The following is a 13,567-nucleotide window of genomic DNA, read 5'->3' as shown; positions in this document are numbered from 1 at the left end:
CAGTTAGCACATTTTGCGTTGGAAATGGCAGTTGGCCACAAAATGTTCCTTAATCCACCTCAGTTTATTTCTCTGATTTATGAGGGGGAGTTGGAACATGTAAAAACTAAGCTTAGGGAGGAAGGTGAGTTGTCAAGAGCAAGTACCAATGCAAAGTCTCATTCAGTGATCGATTTAGAAGCACCGCCACCACCTGAGGACAGTTTAGGAGTGGTTACAACGGAAATTCTCTTTGGAACAATAGCAACAAGGGTTACCACTTCAGCTGTTACCAGGAAAAATGCAGGGGATTCAGTTATGGGCAGTCAGAAGGGAGATAACATCAGTGGGAAGTAGAAGATTTTGGGTTCTTTCTCCTCAGCCATGTTTAAATGGGATTTATAGTTATGTACTTTAACGTCAGTGGGGGGACATATTTTGGGCCTTTTGTTGGTGGGTTAGGTTAAGGGCTTCTTTTGTAAATCGGGTTGTAAGTTTTTGGTGCTGTCCCGACTCTTTTGTATCTATGTTAGACTAATGCCTTATTAATATAATATTTCTTCGTTGTGTGCGTAAAAAAAAAAATCAATACCGAACAGACCCTAAATAAACTAAATTGAGATCAACTTATGATGAGACCTCGAGTGACCGGGTCCGGGCGGTGGGCCTTGGGTGGCTAAAGTCTCCTTTTGGAACTTGTTAATTCAAGTGCGTTGGCGGTGAATGAATTCAAGTGCGTTCAGATCCAACAAGTCGTACAACCAAACCAGAGCAAGTGAACCCGATAGAGGACCAGAGAAAGATGGAAGATCCCAACACCCAGAGATACGGTGTTCCTCTCTACGGAGCTGCTTGGGTCCCCTCTAACGCCACCATATCCACCGTTTCCGACGATCATAATCCCGACGATGCCGTTGTCGACGGAGAAAAATCCTCCGCATTTCTGGCTCTCGCCGGCGGTGGAGGAGAAGGCCGTAGCGGCATTCCCAACGCAATTCTCCTAACAGAGTTCGACTTTTCCGCTAATTCTCTCTCCTCTCAACCTGTAAGCTCCCCTCTAATTTCTAAATCACGATTTCTGATTTTTTTTGTTTGATTTGGTTAAATCTTAGAAATTGAACTTAGTTTCAGATGGAATATGTGTAATTGTGTCGTTGAATGATAAATTTACCTTGATTAGATGATTGATTCAGCGTACTTGTTGAGTTTTTGAAATTATTGATTGATTTTGTTTAAAGGTTTTAATTTAAGGTGGAAGTGATAAAAGTTGGTATTTTATCTGATTTAGGTTTCCAGAGTTGGAACTGCTAATGAATTGCCTTACAGAATGGCAGTTCATCCTAGGGGTGATGGTCTTATCTGCTCTTTTCCCAGCAGCTGCAGGTAATTTTACATCCCAGAATTAAAACCTCGTTTCAGTCTTCTAGAAATTTTGATTTGTTAGATCTTGAATTTTGTTGGACTGCATTTTGTTTCGGCGATTCATAATTTAATTTCAATCACTTACTTTAAGAAAGGAGCCATAGGCTTGTATATTGGCATATTGCAGCTATTTATGTAGGAAAGTTCAAACTGGATATGAGTTGGATATGAGTTGATTTTGTATTTACATGGAAATTCTGTTAATTTGTTATGTTGGTTGTTGCACGCTGCTATGCGTGTGGAACAATCGTGGCGTCGGCTTTAATTTCACGTGTCTGGAACATCATGTACCTGGTTATGGAAAAAGAAAGAGAACTCGCGGATAAATATTTATACAAGAGTCACTTAGTTATGATACTCAAGAGGATTTCTTCTGAATTGGTAAACTCTGAACAACTAGATAGTTTAAACACTTAAGCTCCGTTTGGTAGGGCGTAAAACATTTTCCTGGAAAATAATTTTCATCTATTTTCAATTTTACATTGTTTGGTTTGCAAAGGAGTGTAAAACCATTTTTCCTAGGAGTACCATTACTCTCCCAATTATGAAAACCATCTTCCCTTCAAAATGAAGGGAAAACTGTTTTCCTTCCCTTTCCTTATCCTTATTTCTTGTACACTTCTCTCACTACCTGTTTACTTTTCCCATTCATTTTCCTTTCGAATCATCATTTTTCTTACATGGAACCAAACAACGGAAAAACCGATTTTGGAATTGTGTTTTCGTGTAAGTTGTTTTCCATGAATATCATTTTACACTGAAAATGTTTACTCCCAACCAAACAGAGCCTTACTGCATAACAACCAGGATTATTTATTTCTACGTATATGTTTTCTTAGAATAACCCCCATCATTAGTACGTTACATCAAATTTTCTTAAAAGAAGTGAGGCAATGGAAATTCGGGAAAGTAATGTATGATGATGTCTGTATGTCACTGTGTACACATGATGAATGACCTGTGTGTACATGTCCAGCAGAGAGCTAAACTAAACCTACTCTGCTTTTGCATAGGTGGTTTGATTGGGACGTGACTAATAATAATGAAAATGAGAGACTGGGTTTAATTTCGTCGGACAAGATGCGTACCAAGTTGGAAGATGTTGGCCAACAGTTGGCTATAACATTCAGTGAGGATGGCTCTTTGCTTGCTGCTGGCGGTGAGGTATATATGATTCGTTACATTTCTGCTCTTATGTTTGAATGTGCAATTGAGTAATATCTACATCATATTGTTCCTTCTGAATTAGGTGACTTCTTGTACATGTTATGACATAATGTTTATGCTTCTCTAATCGTGACTTCTTTATTCCTTCTTTTTTTTTCATGCTGTTTATTTTCCTCTCCTGTGTTGGAGTGTGCAAAGCAGAGATAACCTTGGGGTTAGCTTATGTCAAATAATGGCCTGCTAGCTTGACCAAGATTATCCCTGTAGTATATTGCCTGTAAAAGGAGATAATTTTCTGGTTTATAGAGTGAAAGCAATCTTTCTTAGCATTGCATTGGGACGTACTCACATACTATCTTAGGAAACTTGCAGAAGGACTATTTAGCTAATTTTGTGGTTTTCATATCTTATGTCAGATTTCCTGTAAAACACAATGTTATGGCTTTCCAATTTTTTTGCAGTACAGGATGGCAAATTAAGAGTCTTCAAGTGGCCCAGCTTGGAAGTTCTATTTAATGAGGAGAAAGCATATACTTCTGTGAAGGACCTACATTTCAGGTTCGTACTTCTTTTTTTTTGTTGTTTTTTTTTGGTAAGTAAAAATAATATATTTCATCCAATAACCAATTTACAACAAAAATCCTATAAGGATCGGGGCAAACCTTCTAGGAAGGCCATCCTCATCACCAAAGGGGCTATACATAGAACACTACCAGGCTACAAATAGCCTGAAACAACTAAAGAACTCAACTAAAGAAAGTATTACAAGGTACTAAACCAAGCTTGGTCTACCATGCTAACTGATTTTTTATGTACATGTATAACTCTTTGCTTTACATTATATTTCACCTCTTGGACTATCCTCTCACATCTAGGAATACCATTCCACAGTGCGCTATTTCTTGCTGTCCACGTAAATGGTACTAATTACACTTGCAGCAAGATTTTTTTTCTTAAAATGAGATCCTGTATACCTTTGTCTTCTTCAGATTAGTAGTTGAGGTAGACTTCTCTTCTTGTCCCTGATCCCTAACCATTCCAATATTGAAGTTGTACATCGTTGGGCATAAATGCAATCACCCAATAAGTATTGATGAGATTCAGGGAAATCCCCACAAATGAGACATAATGGATCATTTGTAACTGCTAGTTTACAGAGTTTAATTTTGGTTTGGAGTCTTTCTTGCAAAGCCAACCAAGCAATAAAGTTGTGCTTCGGCAATGAAAGTTTACACCACACACTGTAAGACCACAGTTTGGTCTGCTGAGTCCCACATAAGCACTCATACATCTTCTTTATACTGTAATTTCTATTACCTTGCCAATTCTGAATATCAGCAACCTCCATTACTCTCTTCTTGAGTTTGCAGATGTGCTCAAAAGCCCATCCAGCACTACTGGGAGCTGTATAACTCCACCAGTTCAGATATTTAATATACACAGAATGAACCCACTTTACCCACAATGTGTCCTGTTTCCTTGATATGTCCCAAACCCACCGCTGCCTGGTTCCATATCAAGACATTCCTAATACCCAAGCCTCCAGCTTTCTTAGGCTTGCAAATTTGCTCCCAAGCCACATATCCAGGTCTGGAGCTGTCATGAGAGCCATGCCCCAGAAAACTCTTACATATCGAGTTCATTTTCTTCAAAATAGCTTTGGGCAAGATAAAGATTTGTGCCCAATAAACATGCATGCTCATGAGGACAGAGTTGACGAGTTGTAATCTTGCAGCAAAAGAGAGATTTCTCGTTCCCCATATTTTAATTTTAGCAATCATCTTGTCTAAGATTATATCACAATCAGCAGCCTTGATCTTTGACGCACAAACTGGAATTCCCAGGTACCTAAACGGGAAAGTACCAAGTTGAAACCCGGATACATCAGTAACTCTCTTAATTTCATCTTCCTGCATACCAGAACAATACAAAGCTGATTTTGTATTATTTGCATGCCGACCTGTTGTTTCTGAGAATAGTTTTAAGCTTTGCAACATAAGATGAATAGACTGGTATTCCCCTTTACAGAAGACTAAAAGGTCGTCAGCGAAACAGAGATGATTTAATTTCAATCTTGCACACCTTGAGTGGAACTTGAATTGTTGCATGTTACCCACATACATCATTGCCCTAGAGAGATACTCCATGCACAGGACAAACAACAAAGGTGAAAGTGGATCCTTTTGCCTTAAACCCCGTTTTGCATGAAAAAATCCATGGGTGCACCCAATAATGAGCAGAGTGTATTTAGGTGTAGAAATACATTTCATCACCACCTTGATGAATTTGTCGGGAAAACTCAAGGCAGCCATCATTTCTTCTAAGAAATTCCAATCCACAGTGTCATATGCCTTTTTGATGTCAATTTTTATCAAGCAATTCTTAGGAGCATTTTTCCTTTTATAGTGCTTTACCAAGTCTTGACAAATTAGGATATTGTGAATGATGCTTCTTCCAGCAACAAATGCTCCCTGATTCTGAGAAATAATGTCAGGCAAAACCATCTTGAGTCTAGTACAAACAAGCTTTGTGATACACTTGTGAAGTACATTGCAGTAACATTCAATTGCTTTAAAAGCTTGCCTGTATCGAAGAACTCATGGACTGCTTTGATAATTTCCGGACTCACCACCTCCCAGGACTTTATGTAAAAAGACTCCCGAATCCATCAATCCCAGGAGCTTTCTCACTCTCTATAGAAAACAGTGCATTCTTGATCTCAGCATCTGTAAAGTCTAGATTCAATAGAGCCTTTTGATCCTCTGTCAAGATCTTGCCCATTAGCAACCACACTACTATGAACATTCTTCCTATCAGTCATTTCAGTCCCTAATAGCTGCATATAATAGTCCAAGAAAGCTGCATTAACATCTTTGGGCTCAGTTTTCCATACCCCATTTAAGTTGTGTATGGAGTTGATTCTATTTTGCACTCTTCTCATTCTTAAGCTTTGATGGAAAAGGTGGGTATTGTCATCTCCTTCGATCAGCCATTCCACCTTTGCCTTCTGCTGCAGGAAGCTGACATAATTTTGATGAGCTTTCCTGTAAGCGATTCCAGCTTGTTTTTTTTGAGAAGCAATATCCGCATCATGAGGGTTGTTTTGAAGTTTTTCTTGCAGCCCTAAAAGATCATGGTATGCTTTTAGACTTACTGCTTGGATATCTGAGAAACCCTCATTGTTCAGTTTCTTAAAATCTTGCTTTAACATTTTCAACTTCTGGACAATACCAAACGTAGTGCATCCAGAAATGCATTTCTGCCATTGTTTTCTAACAATATCCAGAAAGCTAGGAGTTTCCACCCACATATTGAAAAAGCGGAAAGGCTTTCTCCCTGAATGTTGCTGTTAACAATTAATAATTGCAGGGCTGTGATCAAAGTCCCCCTCGGGGAGGAAAGTAACTTCAGCATTCACACAGTCATCCCGCCTCTTTGAGTTTGCAACTACTCTATCAATCTTAGACATGACTCTATCATGGCCTTCCTGCTTATTATTCCGCGTAAAGAATTTCCCTGTAAATTTCACATCTACCAACTGACAGTGATCAAAGCATTTCCTTATAGGGTCTATCTCACTCAATCTAACAGGCCTACCAATTCTCTCATCTATATTGAGCACCGAATCAAAATCACCCATACATAACCACGCTTGAGTAATGCCGTTAGAAAACCTACACAAATCATTCCACAGTGCCTCTCTTTCAACCCTGTCATTCATTGCATAGATGAAAGTGCAGAAGAAAAAAGAAGTAGAGCCAGAAGGAGTTACTCTACAGTGAATAAGCTGGTCTAAGCACTCAAGAATATCAACCGTAAAGCTTGCTGGATTCCATGCCAAAACAATCCTACCCCCACCACGCCAAGCAATGTTGGATGTGAAGCACCAACCGGGACATAAACGAAGGTACAAATCCCCCATCTTAGTAGCTTTGACCTTTGTTTCTAGAAGACTAAACATATGCACTTTATGTGAGTGAATGAAGTTACTCACAGCTTGTTGTTTGTGCCTTTTGTTCAATCCTCTAGTGTTCCATACTAACATACTATCCATATTGAGAAGGGGGGCTCAACCCCCTGCTCTCAGTATCACCATTTTCATAAGTAACATGATCAACTTGGCTGCCTTCTTCGTCGTCCGAGTCAACATCAGAGTGGTCTGATTGGCCTAGGTCGACTTTAGCATCCAGTACAGCAAAAGAATTTATTGTTACAACCTTATTAGAACCCCCCTTTGTTGACATTTGTGTTTGCCCTGAACTAGCTTTAAAAGGAACCATTTGAAATCCTTCTGTGTCTCTCGAAGGTTCAGGTTGCCGCAAAGGTTCAGGGTGTTGTGAAGGTTCTGGCTGCCTCACAGTTGTCTTCATTCTCCTTTCCCTTTTATACTTTTTCTTACATTGTATGTCTGCATGACCAAACCCATTGCAATAGTTGCAATGGGTAGGTTTCCATGAATAGATCACATGTTGTTCCATAATCTCCCCTTTCTCATTTTCAAACACCACAACATCAGGTAGCTCCTGCTGCAATCCGACCTCGATAAGAACTCCAGCAAATAGCAATTTCTCTCATTTTAGAGTTGCTTGATCCACTTTCACATACTTCCCCACCAATCCTGCAATTTTGGACAAACTCCTTTCCCCCCAATACTTAAAATCAAGGGAAGGAAATTGCACCCAAATTGGAATTATTTTGATCTCATCCTTAGCCACATTCATATCAGCAGTCCATGGTTTTATAATCAAAGGTTTTTTATCAAAAAATTGACACCCATATTTCAGGATTTTATCCCTATTTCCAACAGTCGTCATCCGAACAATGAACACACCCTTCCCCAATGAGCAACCTTATCCACACCCAATTTCCCCCAAATTTGGCGAACGAATCCCTCCATAATGTGATTGGGAGGATTTGCTCCAAGAATATAACAAACAATGGAAGAATCCCAAAATTGAATTTCATCTTGTATATCCTCTAGGTCAGGTTCGTACTTTGCTGTTTCATATTATTGTCAAACTTTAGAACTCTTAACTATGCATCGTAATTTTATATTTTGCTCGTGTCTATTTTGCAGTGTAGATGGAAAGTATCTGGTCTCTTTAGGAAGTGGTGGTCCTTGCAAGGTTTGGGATGTAACTTCATCAAAAGCTGTAGCTACTTTACCCAAGGAGAATGTGAGAACTGTAATCAAACTTATATGTTTCCAATATTATTTTTAGGTTGTAATTTTATTTTTAAATACAGAAAGGAGTCTTATTTTATTCAGAATTGTTATACTTCATATGACCTTTGATTTGGACCTGCGGTGGGTCATGGTTGTTTATCTTAGCATAAAATTCAAACGAAGTTGTCCTCATTTTCCTTTCAATTTGGTTGTAGGCTTGTAGCCATTTAATCTGCATTTGTTAAACTTGATAATGTTTGGTGCAGGATGAGAATTTCAGGTTTTGCAGATTTTCTCAAAGTAGTGAAAGGGACCAGGTTCTGTACACAATTGCTATGCGAGGTAAAGACTTATTTGCTAACTGCTATTGTGCTCTTATGATCTTACATATGATCAATCTTCATAAGAGTGGTTGATGAACTTTGCTTTAAAATGTAGATAAAGGTGGGAGTATAATATCGTGGAACACCAGATCCTGGAAAAGAATAGCTTCAAAGCATATCGGCCGGGATGCAGTTACTGCATTTAATGTCTCAGTTGATGGAAAGCTTCTAGCCATGTAAGTGTTGCTTTTTTTTTTCTTTCTTTTGCTCTTTTGGTCAATTTCTTCATCTGTTTTATATATGTAGGGTTAATCATTCATGATTTTGTAGAATGTGTAGGGTTAATCATTCATGATTTTCTAGCTAGAACTACACGCGACTTGATTCCAAATTAAGTTTACTTAAGGCGGATACGTAGGCAATCCAAACTAGGATTTAGTCCAAATAATTTGCAAAAATTTATAAGTCTGCAAGCAATGACGAAAACAAAAAACAAATGTCTTTATTGAATTTAAATAAGTTTGCAAACCAAACTAAAAAAAAAACTAAGTGCAAAAGCAAAATAAAAAGCCAACATCGAAAATTAAAAGGGGCACATAAAAGAAAGAGAAGTTAAGGTCGGTAGGCAGGGGGAGTTCACCGCAACGAAAGTCAGCGCTGTTGCCTGTTGGATAGAAGACTGGTAGAGAATTCTCTGGCAAGTCTTAGGTTAGGGATGAGACACCCGCGCAAGGACCGAATTTTTCCACATTCTTTCGCGTGTTCAACCACGCAAGTCTACTTCTCTTCTTCCTGTATCTTCGCTCTTCCAGCCCCTCGGCTCCATGCGGGCCAGCCGAGCCCGGCGCTCCGGAAGACGAACAAATTGTTCATGTTTTTGAAGAATAATTAAAAAGGGTTCAAAATTAGGTTTACGGTGTTGGCTAAAAAAAAGGAACGTAGGAATTTTAAGAATACGGCTTAACGACCAATGGGTTAACAATGGTCGGATGGGAGGTTTTGCTAGCTCAAGGGTTTCATCACGTACGTAGTCGCTTAAGCGAAGGTTAACGAAATAGATAGCAACAGCTACTGCCTCTTTACCTGACTGGCGGGGTTGCACTCAATAGTCAATCAATTCGTTTTTCTGATGTTGCCACCGGCAAACGTCTTACTTTTACTGTGAAAAGCTTCTAGCCATGTAAGTGTTGTTTTTTTCTTTCTTTTGCTCTTTTGGTCAATTTCTTCATCTGTTTTATATATTTAGGGTTAATCATTCATGATTTTGTAGAATATGTAGGGTTAATCATTCATGATTTTCATCCCCTGTTTGGTTGACAAACTTGAGAGCTCTTAGATCCATTTTCTTCTGAAAATAAGTGACATCTGCCGGCATTATCAAATTAAAACTTTTCTCTAAGGACTGTGTTTCTGTTTATGTGGCTTTTCTTATATTTCGTATAAATTGGTAATCTTAAAATGAGATTACAACTTAGATTTTTGGATCAAGCTACTTTTTTTGCTTTGGTTGATACATTATAATTTACTTAGTTATGCAACACTGTATGAAGAATAGGTTCGTGTGCTGGTAGAAATTGAGGTGGAGATTGTAAGATTCTGAATTTTGTGGATGAGGGCTTTGCATGGGTTGGAATGGGTATGCTTCTTGCTGTATGTGTTCTTATAATTTCCACATTGATGTGTACTTGTAGTGGGACCAATGAAGGAGACGTCGTGATTAGAGATACATCAAAGATGCAAGTCCAGATGAACGTGAAGAAGGCACACCTGGGCCTGGTAACTGCATTGACTTTCTCACACGACTCAAGGTTAGGAACCATTGCCTAGTACCCTACTTAAAACATCTGGATTTAGGAGTATTGAATTGACATTGAAGTTATGGCTCTATGTCCAGGGCTTTGTGTTCTGCTTCCATGGATTCAAGTGTCAGAGTGACACTGGTTCAAGAAAGAAGTGCTAATGGTTTGTCCTTACTCTTGTTTGAAACATATTTACATGTCTATTCAATTTCAATGTGATAATCCATTTTCCTCATGATCGAATTGCACAACTAACAATCATATAAACTATGTAAAGGTAAAGGCTAGCTGTAGGATCAGGATGTCAAATGGCCGTATTAGAAGATGGTTAGAAGGGAACATATGATACTTACTTATTTCGTTTGTAAAGAACCAGAAGCTGTGTTCTTTTCATTGCTAATAAAACTAGAGAAAGAGAAGCCCTAACAAAACAGGACGGTGGTAACTAACCCTCATAGCTAAGCTAAGCAGATGTTAGTTGACTTAATTCTGGCCATGCTATGCTAGAGAATGTTGACAAATAATCAATAATGCTAATCTTTGAAGTTTTGCATACACTTTTAAGAAGATGGAAGACATAATCTGAAAATGCATTACCATCCAGCCCCTAGACCTTAAGCACTCACTCTTAGTCAACGTTGCTGTTTCAAGAAATAGGCCTTTTGGCAAACAATGCAAGCCACTGGACTACTATTTGCATAAAGGTTGTCCTGTTCTGCTTTCTCCCTGGTAGCAACCAAATAGACGATATATTAATTGTTGGTTTCTTTTTATTCTCAGAAGGGAACAGTGAATCACTTTAATTGCCTAGGAAAATTTCCCTCATTAGCAGTTGTACTAAAATGTCTTTATTTTGGTGGATGCAGGTTTCAACTATGGGATCATCTTTTTCATGATACTACTAGTTGCAATTGTCGTTGCTTTCTTGATGAGACAAGGAATGATTCCTGGATTCTTAACTAGGTTTGACTAAAGTTTGCGGATGAGATATATTGGAGCCTCTTTCAAGTATAACCATGTCTAAAATTTGTCTTAGACACAGCTCAATAATGTATTTGTATTATTTTATACCAGAAGTGATTGTGTTGACAACTGAAATTTTAAGTGACAGAAGAAAAACATGTTAGATATTGTTTTACTAGTGCCTCGAACATCAAAATTTCATAATTGTTGGAGTCGAGTGTATAATGCCGTATTTTTGACTTGTTTTAGATACTAGTGCTGTGAGGATCGGAAAGAAAGTACTACGTAGTTGGTTTCTTCCAATAACTAACACCTAGCATGGAAACCCAAGATTGAGTGAAATAAATTAATAAATACCTCCTAAGAGGGCTTCCTACCTTGTTAGTTAGTTATGGGTTAAACTAGAGTGCCGCTTCTCCCCTCTCTCCCTCTTTTCTTTCTCTTTTTAGGGTTTACAAAAATTAGGGTGTTTTTTAGGGTTGAAATAGTCAATTTTCTTCGGAAATTTGGTTATTTCTGCCCCTTCTCTTTCAATTCTGTTGTGTTTTTGCGTTAGATCTCAATAAAACTACATAGTTTCAGTGTGGTAAGTACTTCTATGGTGGGTTTGATTGTTTCGGTGTAGTAAGTACCCCTATGATGGTTTTGTTTTTAGTTAAGTTTTGTGTGTTTAGTTTAGTTCAGGTTGTTTCTTTGGTAAAGATTTATGTGGGATCGAAGAGGATGTCAATCTTTCGACCACAATCAGACGAATCAGACGGAAATCATATTTGTCACGGCTACAATAGATCTATAGACCCCATCGTCAAGGAAGGTTGTAAATCACGGCGATATAAAAGAGGGTATACAGAATGTTTGATATACTACGATCGTAGCTATGGTGAAAGGAAGTTTTTATTTGATTCGATTGTTATGTATTTGTTAGATTTCAATCTTTATGTAGATGTTGTATGACTTTTTATCAATGAATTAATTTGTTTATTCCAAAAAAAAAAAAAAAAAAAGTTAGTTATGGGTTTAGGGGTAAACAAAAGCTTAGCTTAAGCGATTACATACCTTCAATGGAATATACATATGCTATTTTTAGATTTAATTTAATCATAGACCTCTATTTTTTTGTTCTAGTAGTAGTAGTAAAAAGAGTAATTCAGAGAGCTATTTATTAAGTCTATAGATCTTGTACATGCTTTGGTAAAATCAAAACATGAGAAAGGGAACAGCAATGGATGTACCTTGGATTTTCAAAAGAGGACTCTTGATCTTATGAGCACAATCAGGACAATGCAAGTTAAGTTTATACAAATAAACGAAAACACAGTGATCGTATTGTATTGTATTGTATTCATGAGAGTTACCGGGAAGACCATATGACAAAAGAAGGAGGGATGAATTATTTGAAGTGGGAGGTAAGGTCTTTCTTAAGTTACAACCGTATAGGCAGAGGTCGTTGGCCAAAAGACCAAATGAATCAATCAATCTTCCCTTCTTTTATATATCCTTTTTTCAGTTCTGTTGTTTGGCCTTGTTGTTTGGGTGTTTCTGCTCTGTTTATTGCATCTGCAGGTGAGAGTAAAGCTAGGGCTTTACAACTGAGTGCAACTATTTCTTGCCATAAGACTTGCATTTCAGTGTAGTAATCACTTACAGACTTCCCTTTCTGCTTGAGACCATAAACTTCTCTATTCAATTTGTATTTCCTTGAGCCACTAGACTGAGAAAATCTAGTCTTTAATTGTTTCCGAATCTCAGCTGAATTTGCTACGAACAAGATTGATTTTTTAATGCTCTGAGATACTGCAGCCATTATCCACGATTGCACCACACTGTTGCAGGTATCCCACTGCTCAACTTTGGTTAAATCAGTTGTATCTTTCTCAAGGGTTCCATTGACAAACCCTTGCTTTCTCTTTGAGGAGAGTATGATCTCCATGGAACGCCTTCACTCTCTGTAGTTTCCTGATCCAGTCAGTTTCTCAATGCCACTGACTGTGTTATATCCATCTGATGGATGAACATACAAGGGATTTTGTATGTCTATGAGTCTAGCCATACTTCAATTTCTTGGAACTTTTGAAACAGTTTTTTGTGAGAAGGAAAGTGAATGAGGTAAAAAATTCCAAGAGAAAGGATGTGTTCCGGGTATGGAACTGGAGGAGCCCTGCTTGGTGATGCTGCCCTGTCAGACAGAACGAACGTAAGCTAACCTCGGGGGTTTAACCGAGGAAACCCCCTCCGATGCCTAAGTCAGCAAATGAGATAATGTTCTAGAGAGAGAAAGTAGAGAGGGTTAAGAATTGTACTTGTATTGAACGTGTCCGCAAATGAATGGGGACGGCAGTATTTATAGGCGTACTATTCAGTACTTTGGCCTATTCAGATGTTGCCGCGTGTACGCTAGTGATGTACTTGTTTGTTTGTCCTTTTGCTTAACGACGTATCTATGTTGTCGTCTAGCAGGTCGTTGCCCCGCAGACCTAAGGGTCTGCGCGGTTCTTGAGGACTTGTGGTACTTTCAATAGGTACTTCCTGCGGTTGCTTTGCTTGATCTGTCTTATCTGACGTCCGATGGTCTGCTGTGACATGAATGATCTGCTAGGTCACTTCTACTCCGTACAACTAGTCCCCAAGAGTAGGGCTGACTACTTGGAGTTAGACCTGCTCTTTCAGTGTTCTTTGGCTGCATCCTGTATAACTAGTCCCCAAGAGTAGGGCTGACTACTTGGAGTTGGACCTGCTCTTTCCAGTCA

At 38.5% G+C, this 13,567-nt stretch overlaps 2 protein-coding genes across 2 annotated transcripts; one reads left to right on the top strand and one right to left on the bottom strand.

The window, feature by feature from the left end:
- The first annotated feature begins 620 nt into the window (after positions 1 to 620).
- Positions 621 to 11,072, top strand: LOC110777089 (SEC12-like protein 2). The gene is made up of 10 exons (XM_021981703.2): positions 621 to 1,024; positions 1,268 to 1,362; positions 2,415 to 2,565; positions 3,035 to 3,126; positions 7,646 to 7,745; positions 8,002 to 8,077; positions 8,174 to 8,294; positions 9,750 to 9,866; positions 9,953 to 10,020; positions 10,724 to 11,072. Exons 1-10 carry the CDS (start codon positions 782 to 784, stop codon positions 10,828 to 10,830), a joined length of 1,170 nt encoding a protein of 389 aa, XP_021837395.1. The 5' UTR covers positions 621 to 781; the 3' UTR covers positions 10,831 to 11,072.
- A 1,216-nt stretch (positions 11,073 to 12,288) lies between these two features.
- On the bottom strand, positions 12,289 to 12,750 carry LOC110777094 (uncharacterized). The gene has a single exon (XM_021981708.1). It carries the CDS (start codon positions 12,748 to 12,750, stop codon positions 12,289 to 12,291), a length of 462 nt encoding a protein of 153 aa, XP_021837400.1.
- Between the last annotated feature and the right edge of the window lie 817 nt (positions 12,751 to 13,567).

The sequence above is a fragment of the Spinacia oleracea genome, chromosome 2 (genome assembly GCF_020520425.1).
Source record: "Spinacia oleracea cultivar Varoflay chromosome 2, BTI_SOV_V1, whole genome shotgun sequence".
In the NCBI taxonomy this organism is placed as follows: Eukaryota; Viridiplantae; Streptophyta; class Magnoliopsida; order Caryophyllales; family Amaranthaceae; genus Spinacia; species Spinacia oleracea.
The sequence above is the reverse complement of the archived record's forward strand: the minus strand, read 5'-3'. Positions and strand labels throughout refer to the sequence as shown.

What these genes read in the sequence shown, in the direction of transcription:
- LOC110777089 (XM_021981703.2), top strand. Translation starts at nt 782, where the DNA reads ATGGAAGATCCCAACACCCAGAGATACGGTGTTCCTCTCTACGGAGCT. An exon ending in TCTTTTCCCAGCAGCTGCAG is followed by an intron (nt 1,363 to 2,414) that starts GTAATTTTACAT and finishes GCTTTTGCATAG; the next exon opens with GTGGTTTGATTGGGACGTGA. An exon ending in ACTTTCTCACACGACTCAAG is followed by an intron (nt 9,867 to 9,952) that starts GTTAGGAACCAT and finishes CTCTATGTCCAG; the next exon opens with GGCTTTGTGTTCTGCTTCCA.
- LOC110777094 (XM_021981708.1), bottom strand. Translation starts at nt 12,750, where the DNA reads ATGGAGATCATACTCTCCTCAAAGAGAAAGCAAGGGTTTGTCAATGGA.